General features: G+C 47.1%; 1 protein-coding gene across 2 annotated transcripts in view; it reads right to left on the bottom strand.

Annotated features, from left to right (window-relative positions):
* Positions 1–2,811: 2,811 nt before the first annotated feature.
* Slc1a1 (solute carrier family 1 member 1) overlaps positions 2,812–18,812 on the bottom strand; it is a 72,859-nt gene continuing 56,858 nt past the window's right edge. For both annotated transcript variants that reach the window (XM_021634247.2, XM_021634248.2), the window contains exons 7-12: positions 15,092–15,276; positions 14,007–14,114; positions 11,908–12,030; positions 11,137–11,331; positions 6,298–6,432; positions 2,812–4,656 (exon numbers count right to left, since the gene is read on the bottom strand). In XM_021634247.2, coding sequence (XP_021489922.1) covers positions 4,410–4,656; positions 6,298–6,432; positions 11,137–11,331; positions 11,908–12,030; positions 14,007–14,114; positions 15,092–15,276 — 993 coding nt within the window. In that variant the 3' untranslated portion in view covers positions 2,812–4,409. The remainder of the gene's footprint in view (positions 4,657–6,297; positions 6,433–11,136; positions 11,332–11,907; positions 12,031–14,006; positions 14,115–15,091; positions 15,277–18,812) is intronic.

Genomic DNA, 18,812 nt, shown 5'->3' with positions numbered 1-18,812 from the left:
TTGTTCACTCACCCCTCAGTATTCAAGGGGCCCTTGTGTGTTTAGTAGAAGCAGAGATGATAAGGAGCAGAAGGAGGAAATACAGAGGCGGGGGCAGGGAGCTTGAAGAATACAGGTGACGAGAATAGCAGACCACTGACCGCGGATGACTGGGGAAAAGACTGACTGGACTTTGCAGACAGGACCCTGGTTACCTTGGAGGCTTGGGAGAGGTGTGTGAGTGCAAGGCGGACTGCAGGGCATTAAGACTTTAGCCAGCTGCAGGAAACAAAGGCAGAAGACTGATGTACAGCCTAAAAAGTGTGAAAGAGAAGGGAAAGAAAACGGGGCTTCAGTTTTTGTTCTGGTATCTGCCTGCCTGCCTCTAACAGATAGGCCTTCTTGAACAACTGGGCTTTCATCAAAGCACTTAAAGGTCATTTGGCTGGAAAGGGATAGGATATTGATGCTATCAAGTCATCTGTAAAGAGGGGGAGGTCAAGCCACTAGGAGAAAGGAGGATCACAGACATTTAAATTACCCATCACCAGAATGGGAAAATGGGGAGAAAGAATTTGAATAAGTAATTTGGTTGCAGCATGTTAGATGACATTAGAAAGCACAGACATCTTTGAAAGAGGAGACAGGATGCTATCATGCACCCCTGCCTTAGTTTTGCAGGCCCCTGGAAACCCTGGAACGGGATAGCTAGGAAAAGACTTAGAATCGTGTGTGTGTGTCCTGGCTGGGTGAACTTGGGCAAATCCTTAAAACCCTGGTAGGTCAATTTCCTTATCTACAAAACAGGGTAATACGAGGAGTATTAAAAAAATGCAGATATGATCATACATGTAAAACACTTAGCTCCGTGACTGCCTATGGTCAGCACTTGGTGTTAGCAAGGATCTTATTTATTTAAATCACTTTATTGAGGCATGATTGTCATGCAAAGAGCTGTCACTAGTGTGTACAACTTCATGTAACCATCTACACAGCCAGTGTCACCTGTATCTTAATACCTCCAAAGCAAGCCTCCATTTCTCTCTCCCTCCTTCCCTTCTTTTCTCCTTCCCTACCTTCTTATATGCTAAAAACCCTCTTAGCAAAATTTAAGGTATTGCAATAGCATATTTTTAATTATAGGCATTATGCTCTAAAGCAGAACTCTACAATTATTCTTAAATGTCTCCAAACGTTTGGGCCCCCCTAGACTTGAGTTAGAGTGAAGCACCAGCACAGCTGGCCCTCGCTGCCGGCCAGTGCCCAGTAAAGAACACTGACCCTGGAACTGAATTGCTACCCCACCTCTGTCCCTGACGTGACCCCAGGAAAGTGTCTTATCCTTTCATGCCAGTTTTTTTTGGGGGGGCGCTGGGTGGCACACATGCTACATTACTGGAAAGTATCACAAAGATAACAGGGTATTGGAGTTGTGTGCCCACAAACTGCATGTCTTCTATGGTTTCTTGTTGGGCATTTACAAATGCAGAATGCCAGTGCGGTTGTCCATTATCTTCTAGTGAGCTGCTAAGGCTGTGCAGGACCCCTTCCCTCCTGCCACACAGGGAAGGCTCTTAGCCACCCCCAAAGCCACTACTGCCTCTCTCCCCCTCTCCTGATCAGCAGGTCACACTGTTTCCCATAAGAACAGAGGTGGGTTCCAATAACCCAGGGAGCTGACCAAAAATTAAAGTAACCCATTGCTCCTGGTAATGACACTCTCTGTGAGTATAATTTCAGCAAAGGCTAAGCTCATGGGGGGGGGGGGGCTCTGCTCAGGTCCACCAGCTGTCCCAAACTTGGTTCTCTAGCACTGTGTTGTTGGGAATATTCCCACCCCTGCCTTGCAATCAAGACTCTGTCCTGTATTTCTATATTTCTATGCTGCCTTTCCTCTGTGGGACCCAGGAGACTGTCTGTCCCTTTGATATCTATTAAACAGATGAGTGCTCTGCTGGAGAACCTGCTGGTGACTGGGTGCACAGGTGGGAATATGCCTTCTCACTCAAGGGCACTCCGGATCCAGGCACTCCTAACTGGTAGTCCTGTCTCAGAGGGCGGGATTGGCCCTTCAGTGAACCAAGTCGGCACGCTATTGAGATCCAGCTGTCTCCCATGATAGCGATTTCTAGAAAACCCTGTTTTCATTTCAGCCACAAAGCAGGAGCCCAACTATTCATAACGGCCTGGTACTTCAACCTTGTAGTCCTTACTGGTGAACATGAAGAATCCGTAGGTTTTCTTCAAGTCCCGCCCTTTCATTCTCAGGGTGGCAAAGTTTTCCAGCCAGTGTCCTCTGGTTTCAAGACCAATGATCTCACAGAGTTTCTAGCACTGGCCCACAGTTCACCTTCCCACCCCTACCCAGGTCAATAAGATAACAGAAGAGATGAGAGGCAGGAAGATACAGGGAAGTAAAAGTGTGGAGAATGTTTATTGGGAAGGAAATGGAAGATGGCCTCTTTCATGAGTTAGCAGCACGGTGTGCTAAGGGGCTGGTTTCAAGGATGATGGCCCCTGTGTAAGTTTTTGAACTCTGCTGTCTCAAGTGCTGCTAATGAGAGTCACCTGATGAGGGGACAGAAGCATCCATTAGTCAATTTCCTTTAGATTTAGATTTACTTCCTGTGACAAATACAGATATGTGGACTTCAGATTTCAGTCATTGGCCACTGTGATGTTTAGTCTAATTCAGTGTCATTTTCTTGTAGCTCTGAGGTGCAGGTGGCCACTCTAACCATTCGTTTGCCTGCTATCTTTGGCACAATTTCTGGCTTATAAGGTGATGAAGGACACCACAGAAACACGGCTATTAAGAACCTCGCTCCGATGTTAAGTACAAGTTTTTGTAGAGCTTTATTTACAGGATGAGGGCAGAAAGCATAGACTTTTAATAAGTTATCTTCAGAAACTAGCAGGAGAAAGACAGGCAGAGGATTCTAAGCTGAAAGGCCAAGGTTCTCAGAACAGTCCTCTCTGGAGGAGGAGGCCTGAAGCATTTCCCCTGAACCATTAGCTCATGGCCTGGGTTTTATTCTGTAAGAATACAGTATAGAGCCGGGCGTGGTGGCACATGCCTTTCAGCCCAGCACTAGGGAGGCAGAGGGAGGAGGATCTCTGTGAGTTTGAGGCTAGCCTAGTCTACATAGTGAGTTCTAGGACAGCCAGGACTATGTAGAGAAACTCTGTCTCAAAAAAAAAAAAAAAAAAAAGAGATAAAAAGAATACAGTATAGAGATAGCTTGGTCACCTTGCAATGTGCCTTGTTCACCTTAGGCAGCCCATTTTGAAACAACGTACGTAATGGCTTGACACGGCTCTTTTGGCCCTGGTGGTCAGAGAAGACCAAGGGCAGCAAAGTGGCAGCCTTGTGAGGTGGGCGTGTACTTGAAGAACGAAGCCTTCGATGGGGATCTGAGCACAGCCAGCCACTGGGAGTGTTGTCTTTGTAAATGCACTTATTCCATGCCAACACCGAGGGACCTTGAGCCTGGAAGTTGTAAAAGAATGGCTGTGCCACTTTAGGTTTTCACCATAACACATTTTTACTTTAGGGCTGAATCACAGTAACCCAGCAACTTGATTTCTCATCCCAGAGCTCCAGACAGTGTTCTGGTGAGCTCTGAAGCACACCTAGGCTGGAACTATAGTTTTGATTCAAGTACAAAGAGAAAGTTTCTTATTTCACATTGATAATAGTTCATTATTGGTCTCTGTCTTGAAAATTATATGAAAATAATAAATATACACACATATACATATAGTTCTATACCGAACACTGGCTAAACAGCTACCAGCATTCCAATACAGTACACTGAATAAAAAAAAACCCTTTACCTTCCCCCTAAACCCCTTAACTATCTTAAAACTGTTATTGCAGAACTATGCTGATCCTTTTTGCCTTTTTTTTTTCCAGAGTAGTTTGAGAGTGGCTGGAGTTGAGGTCAAATGGAAAAATTTGGCACATTAACTGGGTAGGGTTTTTGACATGCATTATAATCTATAAAAAGTGAGAACACAAAGGAAGTCATACCAATAGAAAGCCTGAGTAAAAATTTGTAGCCAGTAATAATATTATTTAAAAAGCCCAAACACTGGTCTGTGCATGAGAAAGCAATTTCTCTTCCATATCTATTACCTAATCCCAACAGTTGCTCCTTCATATACTTCAAAATTTTGTTTTATAGAATTAGAAAATCCTGATAACACAACTTTCTTAATTTCCTTTCAGTCTACCCTCCCCCAAATCCCCCAACCCAGAGAACAAAGGCTATAAAGCCAAATATAGAAAATAATCTGGAGGTCTGTTTATCAAACTCAAATGTACAGTTGACTCTCAGTGTTCCTCTCTCTCCTCAGTGTTGGAGTTTGCTAAGAGATGGCTCCTGTGGAGTTGTCCTTCATCATCCCAGTCATCTGAAGCTGGGCCTCTAGAACTGTGAGGTTTGGGTGAAGGAGATGGTGTCGGATTTGTCCACTGCAAAGCCCCCATTGACATAGGACTTCTTGGTATCTGAGTCTTCGTTATCGAGGACTGTGGGTTCCAAGGCAAAGGGGTTCACGATGTTGACTTCAGATGAAACGTCCATCTGTTCCAGCTCCTTCTTGGAGAGCTTTTCCACAATGCCGGTCCCAAACGCATCACCCAGAACATTCACCATGGTCCTGAACCGGTCCCTGGGAAAGAGAGAGGAGACTCAGAAGGGGCCCAGAGTTCATCTCCCTTCTCTGATGGATGGAGAAGGGAGAGGTTCTGATATGTTCAGTTAAGATATAAGTCCATGCAGAAAGCTGTCCTCCTGGCTCGCCCGATGCCTCAACTGGCCTGGAGCAGGTGACTCCCAAAGGGACAGAATGAGAAAATGGGCTCATTTGGTTTGGTCTGTGCTCCTTGTAAGGAGCAATGACCTCTGTGTCTCCTCAAGTTCCCTCCTTTCTTCCCAAACAAGATTGGGGTCTCCAGAGACACATGGAGGGTTCTCAGGATGGCTCTGGACTTCATAAGGACTGGAGCTCTGACTTCTGTCCTGTGGTCTCCCAGGGATAATGCCATGGTATCCTGGGCTCTCTTCTGGCTAAGGTGAGGCAGTTTCAATATTTGGTTGCGGTAGTTGGTACCAAGTATGTGGGCCGCAAGTGAATTCCAGGTGTCCTCATCTTAGTAGTGAAAGTCCCTGCTTCTAGGAAAGGTAGGGGTTCAAGTCAGTCTGGTTCCTTCCTTTGCCTGACATGACCATCTCTGTGCAGTGGTCACTGCTTCCAAGCGAGGTACAAGCATGGAACCTCCACAGCATGACTGCGTCCCTTTCTCTGATCTTAGCTGCAGTTTATACACTGCACAACCCTGGTCTCACTCAAATCTGAAATGAGGTTCAGTGTGGAGATACACTTACTCTGATGGCCTAGGACAGGCCAGACCTTGCTACTAGAAGGTACACATTTATAGACATGAGTATCAAAAGTAAAGCCAGAGACCAGGCCACTCCACTTGAATGTTTGGGTGTCAAGAAGGCATCATCTTACACAGTTGTTCTATGTATGGGTGTGTGTGTGTGTGTGTGTGTGTGTGTGTGTGTGTGTGTGTGATAGAAGAGAGCTGTCTGGGGTGAGTGGTATGACTCATTGTCGCCATCACAATAGAGCTTTTCCTTTGTTGAGCAGGTACTGACTGCCAGGCACCCTTCTAGACACTTGGCTCATATGATCCTCTTTGGTCCCTACAACAAAACACCCAAGTAGGCATAATTTTTCCCATCTCGAAAATAGTGCAGTCAGGCCTCAGAGAAGTTAAGGAACATGCTCAAGATCCTAAACCTAGTAAGACACCAGAAGAAGATTTAAGCAGGTGTATGCCAAAACCTTTGCTCTTGTCACCAGCCCAGAGGATGCCAAAGATGCTCGGAAAGCTGCAGTGATTTGGAAGCAAGAGGTCTCGTTTAGGCAGCTAACTCAGGACCGGGATACTTGGGGATGGCTACAGGCCCTGCCCTGTCTCCTCCACTCCACTGTGTCCCACACCAGCCCCTAACCTCAAGTGTCAGCAGGTGTATCACGAACTGACTGGGCTCACTGGCTTTTGAGAACCCCTGCTGGAGTTATGATGAGTTCATTTTAAGCATGTTACCAGGCAGCCTTGCCAAAAGGAAATGAAAGCAACAACAGATGGCTCATTAGGCATCACGAGGAGCACAGCACAGCACAGCACAGCACAGCACAGCACAGCACAACACAACACAGCACAGCACAGCAACAGAGAGTCTGCGTGGCTAGGAAGCTGCCTGCCCAATCATCGAGGCAGGGGGATTGATTCCAACTCACAGGAGCCAGTCAACGGCGATGATCAGGGTGACGTCCTCAGCAGGCAGGCCTACAGCACTCAACACGATCACCATGGTCACCAGGCCAGCCTGCGGCACACCAGCAGCGCCAATGCTGGCAGCTGTGGCTGTGATGCTGTTGCCAAAACACAATGGCAGGAAAGGGTTAGACATGCATTTCTCCCATCAAGGCCTCAGGCCTGGCACAGGCTCCGTGGCTGTTACTGTTAGGTTACTGGACCATTAAAGTTCATTTGCTATATAACCAGTCCTGTCTCATGCATGTGTGATGTGTGCCTGCCTGCCTGCCTATCATCCATTCATCTATCCATCCCTCCATCCTTCCATTCAATACATAAACAGGATGTCACAGCAGGAGGACATTTGGCAGATCACTCTAAAGCAAGGAAGTATATAATAGCATCAAGGGACATCAGAACTGCGGCAGTTACTCGGAAGCAGGGCAGGAATTTACCAATTTTTTTAAAGCAAGTTTTGTTTTGTTTTTTAATCGAAGGTTTTCTCTATGCATCCAATGCCTTCATAGGTGTCAGATCCCTCTCCACTTGCTTGCTTCCTCCTTGGTCTCAGCTGCTCATGTATAGAACACTTAGTATGTGCCAGGAATTTCAGTTGCCTGGGAAGGTGAGTAGAGTAGACATCCTCAGCAAGGATGTCAGAGGTGAAGGCAAAGGGACAAATCAGTGGTTACACAGGTTTTATGTCATTTCTGGACTTGACAAGACTCTTGCCTTCCCAAAACATCTGTTTAAGGCACTGAACTGAGAAACTGCGTGACTTCATCCAAGGCACAAGCATTCCTGACTGCTCCTTCATGCCAGCAGATGCACTTGGTGCAAAAGGAAGCGAGATCTGGAGTCTTGAGTAGGTCGCCAGATAAACCCCATTACCACGTATTTGAAGAGATCTCTCTTGAGCTCACAGGATAGGGCATAGGGATTTTTTTTCCCCCTGGCAATATGCAGTTTCTCACCAGTGGTGTGTTTATTTTAATCGGGCCATTCTGGAGAAAGCAAGGCTCACGTGGCCCGAAAGTCCTTTGAATGGAAAGAGCAGGCCGGGACACCCACAGTGCTTTTTGGAGCTGTGGCCTCACCCTCAGGGTGAAGTACCGTTTCCAGATGCGGCTCGGCTGAAAGGCAAAGGTGCAGAAACTGCTGATTCAAATGAGATGAAACCCGGGTCTAGCCACAGATCCATATTGCCCTGGGTCCCAAAGGCCTCTGAATTCTCAGACAATCAATTCTGCTGCCCATTCATCTGCCCGGCGCTGCCTTCTTAGATGTTGCTCAAGGCTCAACAGCAGGCCAGGTTCTCTGCCTAGTATGTGGCTTTAGTGTTTGCCTTCAGTGGCTCTGGCTGCCAGTTTACAGTGACTTAATTCGGGGGCTGGACCAACACCTCAAAGTTTTAGGTTTACATAACCCATTAGAGCTATCTTTTGGAAAAATCCAGCTTTATTTCAATGCTGGTTGAAAAGAAATTAAACAATGTATCAATGGGTTTTCATTGTCGGAAGCAATCTGTGTACAGGCTCATTGATCCCCCTTGCAGGCCTCAACTTGTCATGGTTAACTACGTTAACAAGCTTGAGGCTGGGCTTCAGAATCCATTCAGGCAGAGAAAACTGCCCTTGAGCCTTGGCCTTGCTCATGAAACTTCTGTCATTTGACATTCGGAACATTCCATCTTCAGATAAGGGGAAATATATAAACACCTATCCATCTGCCTAAACACACCCCAAGTCAGCAAAAGGGTTTTCCGCTTCCAAGATCCAAAGCGCTCTCCTGGCACCCGGGCTCAGCAGGACTGGAGGCTGGGCGGTGAGGTAGCCTGGACTCCGATTTTGGCGTCAGACACATCCGGCTCATGTTCCTAGCTCTGGTAATTGACCACCAGCGCTTTCTTCAGCAAAGCGTTTCTCTGAATCTCAACTCCTTGCCTAGATTTGAGGGACTAGATCTCTGCAGAGCTTCTGTGTGGACAAACCCTGTAGAGATCATGACGGCGTCTGTGCGACACACGGAGACCACACCACTTCTGCTGCTCCGCTGGCAGCCACAGGCACGCTGCTGAGGGGAGGGTACAGCAGCCACCCACACGACAGTGCTAGCTGAGCTCACTGAGGGACCAGAGTCTGACGGTTCTCTGGTAGGCAGGCAGACAAGGAAAAGAGGCTCCGGGTAGATGAATACACTTTCCCATAAACATTTAAGATGGCCGACTTCCTTCTTCCTCTTTGAGAAAGTCTTGATGTTTTTCCTTCAAGAGTGAGCTGTCTGGTGTTGACTTTTAAATCAGGTAGAGGGGCTCCAATGGTAGGACCCTATCAGCTGCTGCTGCTTCTGCTGCTCTGCTGCTTTTTTATTTTTTCGTCTTTTTTTTTTTTTTTTTGGTCTGTATTACTCAATCCCTTGCAAAAGCCCAAACCAGTCAATTATGAGGGAGAAAGGGAACCCACCCTACCCTCCAACATATGAAAGTTTTGGCTTTGCCAGGAAAATTCAGACTCTGGCTTCTGGTTCTGGATCCTCTTTACTACTAGAGGAAACTGTCTCTTTGTGTGCTTTGGTGTGGTGTGTGTGTGTGTGTGTGTGTGTGTGTGTGTGTGTGTGTGCTGTGCCCACGGGCTCGTGCACACTCGCTCCTGCTTTCAATAAAACCCAGCCTTTGAATGCTGAGATCTTGCTTCTCCTCTTCACTCTTTAAATCAGCAGAGAGGAGGCCTCTGTTCCTGTAGTCCTCGTTAGGATCACCATGATGACATCAACACCTAATCTGAAAACCCAACATCCTAAATAATCCAAACTCTAAGACTGATGTGACAATGTAAGTGGAAAAAACACACACCTGATCTCATATGACAGGTCATAGACTAAATCGAAGCACACTACAAACACTTCATAAAATTACCCAAGAATATGTCCATATGCACATGAAACACAAATGAAGCTGGCCCGGTTTTATTGTAAAAGGACACTTGAACCTGAACTACGGCCCCGGGATCATCTAGAATCCCAGTGGGTCATGCAAACACAGCGTGATCCAGCACAGATGCCTGTAGGCGGCTATGGGACTGTTCCATGTCTGAGCCACGCAGCTCAGCCAGCCACTGCCACACAGGGCTGGTGGCTACCTAGTGCTGTCTTAAGGACGCGACTGCAGCGAAACTCACCAGTATCATTTCTTCCACCTCCTTAATCAATTTCAGGCTTCGCTTGTCTGGAACTCTCTTTGGCATCAGATGCTGGACTTTAATCCGTGTAAACAAACCTTTTGTCTCCAGGTTGCCATGATACTGCCAGCTTTCTCCCCAACCCACTCCCTTCCTTCTCCCCCTCTCTCTCCTTTTCTCCCTCCATCTACCTCTAATAGGATTTTCTGAGGCTTCATCCTCAGTTTCCTCTACAAACTCAACACAAAGTCACCCATTCCTCACATTTACTGGGGACATACTGTAGGTACCGGACTTTATAAGCACCCTCTATTTGTAATATTTGAATAAATTGTGCACATTATTATTATTTTACAGGTGAGAAAACAGCTTAGAGAACTCAAGCAGCTTGGCCAAGGTCACAGTGACAACTAATCATGGTGTTACTGAGGGGCTCAGACACACACTCCTGGCTTGTCACCCATATTTCCTCTGACCATTGTTAAGCTGCTGACCCTAGATCTGGGGTTCATAGTTCAGAGCTAGATGCTCAGTTGTGTCTGCGCCTGGAATTCTTTTCAAGTTTCTGGTGTTTTAAAAGTTATTTTTACTTCAGCTGTGTTTGCATGTGCACAGGCAGACAAGTGCACATAATTACGGGTACCTAGGAAGGGCAGAGGCATTGGATCTCCTGGAGCTGGCATTCAAGGCAGTTTTGAGCTACCTAACATGGTAGTTTCTTGGGTCTTCTGGAAGAGCAGTTAGTTCTCTTTAACTACCGAGTTGCCTCTCCGGCCCCTAGAATTCTTAAAGGCATTTCAAATTCAATGTGCCAAGAAGCATAAACCTTGCTTTCTCCTTGCTGCTCTTTTGTTCTGATTACCTCCAAACACCCAGCCTTTTGCTGCCCAGGGGCCTGAATACAGATGATGGATGGCTCTTTGACTCTTAACTCTCAGGCACGACCAGCGTAGGCCATTTGGTGACGTACTGATCTTCTAGTTTGTGATCCCTGCTCCTGTCCAAGCCTCCCATCATATTGCTAATTATCTCCTTAAAGCACAAACCTGTTCATGACATGATAAACCTTATACTAGACCCTCCACACTGGGCACTGTGTTGAGAGTAAGTCGTGAGAGACTTCTGAGCTCTCAGCTTTTGTCTTTTTCCTGCTAAATTCTTATTCCTCATCTAAGATTCACGGCTGCTTCTCCCTCCTCCAGGAATCCTTCCTTCCTCTAACCCAGTATAGATGATTCTTCCCTCACTATGCCCCCCCATGACCCCCAATCAATTTTCTGAGAGGCCTATCACAGACCCAGCATTTATTTATTGGGTACCTAGCCACTAGCCACCAGGGGCTCCCGTTTGAGCAGGGTCTGGCACTCACTGAGTCTTGTGTGTCTAATCTGTGCCTGACACTGCAGGCGCCTGCTGGCCACAGTGAGCCGAACAGAGATGCTTCAGCTATCCACGTCATGAAGCAGGAATTTTGTGTACCATGAGTCTATTGCCTCTCCCACCCCCCACCCCCACCCTCAGTCTTCATCTTGGGCAGGGACTTATAAGCCAATAGAGCCTTCCATCTCTGGGTCCTCTTTGGTCTCCTTTCATGGATCGTGTCTGCTTGAGGCAGTCCAAGCAGCGAGTGCCACCGGGCCTCACCTGATGGTGATGATCTGCCCAATGCTCAAGTCCATGCTATTCAGCTGTGCAATGAACACAGCGGCCACGGCCTCGTAGAGGGCAGTGCCATCCATGTTGATGGTGGCACCAACGGGCAGCACGAATCTCGTGATCCTCTTGTCCACCTGATTCTTTTCTTCTGCACAGCGGAACGTAACTGGCAGGGTGGCCGAACTGTGGGATCAAGAGAAAAGAGTTTAGGTCTAAGAATGCCTGGCCACAGTTTCCACCCCAAAAGATCCCTGTCTTCCAGAAGGTGAACAAAATTTCCCAAAGCATGCTGGTAATTAAAAAAAAATATTTTATTCTAGTTTTATTTTATGAGTATGGGTGTTTTGTCTGAATGTATATCCATGTGTCTGGTACCCTCAGAGGCCAGAAGATGGTGTTGGATCTCCTGGAACTGGAGTTACTGACAGTTGTGAGCTACTATGTGGGTTCTGGGATTTGAACCCTGGTCCTTCCTAGCCTGTATGCTGGTACTTTTGGCTAGTCCAGGAATCAGAGGGTGCTATGCCTACCACTAGTCCCAGTTATGTGAGAATCTTGCCTGGGTGTCAGGCCACAGAGAGAGTGTAGGAAGTACTCAAAAGGATGGAGAAATACATTCAAGGGGGTAGACAGAGAATACAGCCACCATCTCTCAACGGTGCCTGTCAAAACCAGAAGCCAGAGTCCTCTTCACCAAGTGACAAGAGCTGACAGAGCATTGTCCATCTGTATCACCCCAGACGCTCTTCTTCTAGTTACCTGGACGAGATCATGAGGGCTGTGAGGAGAGCCTGCGCCATGCCCAGGGCAAAGCGGAAGGGGTTCTTCCGCACGATTATGAAATAGATCAGTGGCAGAACCACAACGGAGTGGATCGCAAGCCTGCAGGCAAGAGGGGAGAAAGTCTTAATTCCACTTCGTCCTCACACTTGATCCTGCCCTTCTATCAGCTTTTTAAAACTATGACATCTTTAAAACTTCCACAAAGACCCAAGGAGACAGGGGGAGTCTGACAGTGAGTGCACATCCCCATTCCCCACAGATGGGGATGTCAAGGCTCGCTCAGCGAATGAAACACCTTGTCAAAGTTATCAGCAAATTCTGTGGATGAATTTGGATTTCCAAGCTCACTGGGGGTCACGTCATCTGCTCCATCCCTGCAGTCATTCCCACTATGTGCGAGGTGATGGTCTTCTCTGCCCCCTTCTACGGAAGTTTTCATCCTCTTAGATAAACATCCCTTCCTCCCCAGGAAGCCTTCCCACCCACATGTTCCCTGGCTGAACTGAATCTCCTTTCAAGGTCACATCTGCCCCCAACCTATTACAGCATTCATCACAGCCCACCCCGCCCCATCCTCTGGACCATGCTTGGGAATGGTGTCTGCTACCCAAGAGTTACAATAAGGAGAAGCATGTACTTCAGGAATGAACCTCATTCCCGTCCTCCAGCATGTTTAATGTAGGAATCCATAGGTTACCCTCAATGGGGCTGACTAATGAGTCTCCCTAGCAGATGTGAATACACGCAAACGGCAAGCTGATGGTTCAGTTAGGCAAGACTGACTAAGCAGGGCTCACTACAAACAGGAATCTTGAGGAGGAAGTCCTCTTAGTGCAGAGATTTAGCCGTGGCATTTAGTTTTCTGTTAGAAACACGAGCAGAACAAAACACAAGAACTCGACAGAACCCCACTAAAATGGCTTCTTATCCCAGACAGCCACATCACTGCCCCCCTCCCCAGCCTGGTATTGCCCGTCTCAGCAGCTCCAGGGCAGGGCTGGTAGAAGGTAGGAGCCCTGCCTCTCTTCTCTCTGTGATCCTGCAATTCAACTCTGACCCTCACGCTGTAGGACCAGGCTGCTTCTGTGTGGCTGGAAAGCTGTGTTTTGGCGCACCAGATTAACAACTAACGCTGTGCCGTGGGAACGTCTCCATGCAGTCAGGTTCCGAGAAGGGAGCAGATGGCTCAGGCTGGATGTTTGGCCTGCGGGAAGCAAATCAGTGCCATCTACCCATTTTCTTGCTCCATATTCTCAGCAGATAGGACCATTCTCTCCTGGGCTGGGTGTTTGAAAACCCCATTCATAACCTATGGAACCCCTCCCCTCTTTTCGTCTTTTTGTTTTTTTTTTGAGACAGAGTTCCTATGTGTAACAGCTCTGACTGTCCTTGAACTCGCTTAGCAGACCATCCTGGCTTTGAACTCACAGACATCCACCTGCCTCTGCTCATGTGCCACCGCACCCAGCCACCCTTTTAACGAAGCCAACAGCTTGGCTGTAAGAAACATGCAACAGACTCAATGCTGTCACCTTCCTGTTGTTTTATGGCTTCTGAAGGGTCCGAAACACTTACTGAATAGCCTGATGGTTTCCCCAGCACTGTGACACCCTGGTGACACAGTGGGAGCTGCCTAGCAGGAACATCAGATCCAAACCCAGCCCTCCTACTCCTAATTTCTTTAGGTCCTTCTTAGTTTCTTTCAGCTTCAGGAAACGTGGGCGGCATGCTTGCTTGCCGGCTTGGTTAGTTTACATTCTTAAGGAAGTAGACGACAGGAGCTAGCCCCGAGAGCCCACAAATGAGTTTTCTCTTGTTGCAAACCCAACCAGTGACGGCTGTGGCGAAGTCTGGTCCAAGCTGTTCTGCCAGGAGCTGGCAATTAGTGGAGCGCTGTCCACCTACGGTACAGCTGTTAAAGGGCAGCCTGGATGCCCTGCTCTCTTATCTTCAAACCCCATCTTTCCTGCACATGGGCGAAAAGCCACATCTAACCAAAGCTGCACTCTGGCCTGCCTATAGTAACCCTAACGTTTATGCAGGGAATTCCATTTAGTCTCTTCAGTCGGACATACCCACTCAGGACAGTGGCCATGTAAAGGCCCAACTTGCGGAATATTTCCCAGTCTTCCACTTCTATGATCTTCCCAGCAATTAGGAACAGAATACCAACCGGCATGTAACTAGAAAGCAAGCACAGGAAAGACACAATGCAGTCATCAGAGGCTTTTCTCAGACAGGTGGCAGGGGAGGGAACGAGCCAGCGTGGGCACGCTCGGTGTGCATGTGTGCACTCCACTGGGAGGACCGCAGGGTACCTCAGGAAGCCGAGGGCTCAGCTTCGAGTCTGGCACCCCCAAGCTGAGGGAGGCCGGGAAGCACGTGTGCCACCCTCATACGGTACACATAGACCCCACTGACTTTCGTAGCTGCTCACGTCACGTGAACAAACTCTTTCGCCATGATCATCTTGCTTCTCAGGTATCATTGATTAGGGGCCACCATAGCCCCATCTAAGGAGCTCTGTTTATCTACGTCTTATGCTGGGCAAGTGCTTTACACGCATCATTTCACTTAATGGTCTTCCCTTAGCCCTGGGGGTGGTTTTTATTATCCCATTTTCTTACAGATGATGAGGCTGAGATTTTAGTGGGACTAAATGACTTCCTTGGTTGTTACCGACTGGATACCTTACTGTCAGTTTCTACCATTTATATTAGAAAATGTTGAGCCAATTCCACATGAGCTAGGGGCGGAAGAAGTCTCCCAGGAAGGCTAAGCTTTTGGGTATCTCAGAAGCAGGACAGACAGACAGGGTCTCTGGATGCAGATGTGGTCATGCCCATGCTAACACATCTGTGACACTTTGAACTTCAAGGGCCTAAGAAGATACTCTAGGAACCTCCTTAAATCCCTGCTGACAGGAATGCAGAGTAGCTGCAGGTTGCTCTCTAGGTCTCTGAGGCAGGAGCCAATGGCTGATAGACTTTCGGGACTAGACTAATTCTCGAGTAGGTTGTAAAATAAGTAATACTCCAGTCTTGGTTTTAAACGTCTGCCTTCTCTAGGAAGGACCCACTGAGGAACATAAGCCTCCTCTTCCCAGTTCTGAGATGTCGTCATCGGGTGGAGCAAAATGGCGCCTGTCAGGGCAGCTCACCACATGATGATCTGAACGATCTTCATGGTCGCATCACTCAACGCATTGAAGAAATCCACCAGAATCTGCCCCTTCTCTCCCATTTTTCCGATGACAAGTCCGAAGACGAGGCAGAAAATGATCAGGCCCAGGACGTTGATGCCGTCTGAATACAGGCCCACGATTTTGTATTCCTTTGTCTTGTTCTGTGGATCAAAACCGAGAAAATGTACAGAGGCATGAAGGGAAATCAGAGTGATGTAAGAAATACGACAGCAGGCATGCCTATATATGAAATGCTTTGTCCTCCCTCCCCCACTGAAGTTTACGGGGTCGTTTTTTCTTCTTAAGAAGCCCATCTGTGCACATGTCTTTTGAAAAATCCCAATGCTGCAATGTTACAAATTTTTATGAATTTTGTAATCAGGGCCTTTTTCAGGGTTAACCACTAGCTACATTTGGAGACTTTTTTTTTTTAAGATAGAAATTAATAATGCAAGAACTACATGTGTTTACCAGCATGAACATTCAAGGACATTATACCATCTGTTCCCTCCTGATAATGAAGCTGAGGGACATTCATCACTGCCTTTGGTCTGATGTGACCAACAGGATTTTTAAAGAGATGAAAACTGGCCAGACATCTGAGACTATGAATCATTTCATCACTTCATTCTGAGCAAAAAATAGCATGAGATTTACTAAGAGATAACAAAATCTGTGTGGGGCAGACCAGGTCTGTGAAGAATTATGCCGACGGGCCAGCGAGGTACTTATTTATGATGGAATGCTTAGGAAACAGCTAGAATGTTCTAACCACACAGGCTATGGTGCAAGGCCTTAAAATGCAGCTGGAGACACCAGACGAGCTGGGAGAAACCTGAGCAGCCAATACCACACAGCCCCACTCTAAGTTACAAGTGTCACACAGACTCTAGGGCATGAATGTTGTCTGTGACGTTAGGGAAAGCTAGGGGAGGGGTAGGTACCCAAGAGACCAAGAAAGCATGTTCAAGAAAGATGCAAGAAAGGCAGAAGTTGTGATGCACCAGGCCTCTGTCACCTGCTTCAATGAGTCTTCATCCTTTCTGACCCCTAATGCTCCCAAAGCATCCTGGTCTTTCTGATAATGACATTCGGTCCCTCCTTGCCTGAGGACAGGAGTCATGCGTGTCCCTCCACGATTCTACTCCCAATGTGCCTCTGCAACTCCAATATAGAGTGCGCTCAGAAAGTTGGGGGATCTTATCAAAAGACATGAATGAGGAGCAAGAGCAAAGGTGGATCTCGATGGAAGAAAGCCTCCTACCCTGGGAGGCCAGCTGGAAAAACTCAGAAGAAGTCTGGACACAGAGAGAGCCAATGATGGCCTACTGAATTTAAATTGTGCTTATTTGGTTATTTGCTATTATTTGTCCGTGTGTGTGTGTGTGTGTGTGTGTGTGTGTGTGTGTGTACCCATAGAGGCCAGAAGAGGGTATCAGGTCCCCTAGAGCTGGAGTACAGATAGTTACCCAATGTGAGCTACCCAGTGTGGATGCTGGGAACTGAACTCAGGTCCTCTGGAAGAGCAGCAAGTGCTTTTAACCACAGAGCCATCTCTACAGGTTTATTTAGACAGGAACTCCCTCAGTCGCCCAGGATCTTGCCTTAACCTCTTGAGTGCCAGGATTACAAGCATGTACTATCACAGCCAGTTTTAATGTAATTACTAAGCTGATTGAATATTCTTCTCCATAAATCAGTCATTTATTTTCTCCCTCCCTACCTCCCCCCCATCTCACCTCAATTCCCTTTCCCGCCTCAAACACAGAACAAATATTCTGTCTGGGACTGGAAGTCTACTGTGAGCTGATAACATGCCACTTCAGACCCACAAATTTGATTCTCCAATTTTGAACTCTTAATAGATCTCAAAGCCTATTGATTTTCTTGATAACTTCATGGTCTACTCCTCTGGTGGCGAGGTCTATCCTGAATGGAGATAAAAGGCCACTGTGTTTCTTTCTCAGCGGAACATTCATGAGTTTGTTGCACAGACATTGGTGGTTCTTGATCTAGAGTGGTGCTGGACCCCATTTAGAGAGGCACCTGCTACTCACCAGCCGTGAGGCCCTCCTGAAGTCCACAATGGTCTGGACTCAGAATCACATACAGGCAGGGAGATTCAAGCAAGGAACCAGAGGCCTCATTCTGTGTTTACAGCCTTGCAAACCTCAAGCAGTACCCAAGGGGCCTAAGTGTATGAAGGGCCTAAGGTACAGTGACCAGGCTCATCGTTTTCTTTCTGTGAGTAGTTGATGCTCTTTATTCCTGGTAGCCATGTTCCACACAGCCCCTACGAATACCATCTTCATATTACACCAAGAAGTACACTAGCCTAGTCACACTGCTTATGCCAAACAATCAGGGTACGGCATTGTTTCATGTGTATTTCTGTTCGGAGACGTCTGGCTTTCTATATACACTGTTGATTCACTAGCATGAAATTCACCGCTAACAGGACTGTGACATGCCCAAGTAAAGCCTTTTCAAAACATGCATTTTCTTTGCAAAGTGCATCACAGCATTTTTGTGCTTAGAAACATTATGGAGCATTTTATTAATTATGCCTTTGTTCGTTTTATATAGTAAAGTCAACAAATAGCCAACAAATATATGAAAAGCATATGATATCCTTCGCCATCAGGGAAATACAAATTAAAGGTACACTGAGATGCCATCCTACACATAGTGAATGCTAAGGGTTGGCAGAGGCATTGCAGATACGATCTAGCAGTACCACTTCTGGGCACACACTCAAAGGCATCAAAGTCCCCAGAGCACACTGATGTTTATTGCAGCAGCATCCACAGCCGCAAAGATTTGGCCTAGGTGCTCACTGCCAGATGAATGGATGGAGGAAATACAGTGTATATACAGAGCGGCATCTGATTCATCCATAAAGATGAGTGAAATTATGTCATTTACAGGAACAAAAAATTACAGATGGAACTGAAACAAAATATGTTAGACAACTATCTCAGGCTTTCTCTTATGCATGGACTCTAGATTGAAAAGTCTGTGGGGCTGGGACGCAGCTTAGCGGTACAGTGACACACACACATAAATATGTTATCATATGAGAGTAGGTGGGCTCTTAGGGAGGACAGAACAGGGAAGATAATGGAGGTGATTATGAGCAAAGTGTGTGAGAGTGTGTGAGGACCTGCAAGTACAGCTGTTATCCCAAAGTACTCATTAAACACAGAGAGTGCAGGGCAAAGAGAGCACTTGCCTGTACCGCAGGAGGCCCAAGGTTCAATCCCAGGTACCACTCACCACTCACCCGTAACTAAAGAGCAAGGGCAAGAGACGCTCAGTGCAGTACAGGACAAAATAAAATAATAATAATAATAGAAAAACAGCAGCAAAATCCCCAAGAAAATGCACAAGAGAAGAATAAAAGTGGGATAAGACAGATGCCAAAAATGGCTGTTTATTGAGTGAAACCCCATAATGAAAAGCTGTATCGGAGCCTCATCCAGCCTCAGTCTGGAGCTGAGATACTGTGGGTGACTCAATTTCACACCCCTCTTGAGGGACCACGGAGAAGTGCAAGCATGGTTTTAGGGCCACAGACATGCTTGGAGAAGCAGTAAACACACAGCTGGGGTTTGTGTATTTAATGGAGGCTGACCACCTTTCTCTCTCCTGCCCCTCGACACTGGCACCTGCGAGCTGGCGAGGGGGTGTGGGTGGC

Source organism: Meriones unguiculatus, chromosome 1 (assembly GCF_030254825.1).
Source record: "Meriones unguiculatus strain TT.TT164.6M chromosome 1, Bangor_MerUng_6.1, whole genome shotgun sequence".
NCBI lineage: Eukaryota > Metazoa > Chordata > Mammalia > Rodentia > Muridae > Meriones > Meriones unguiculatus.
This window is presented reverse-complemented; position numbering and strand designations above follow the sequence as displayed.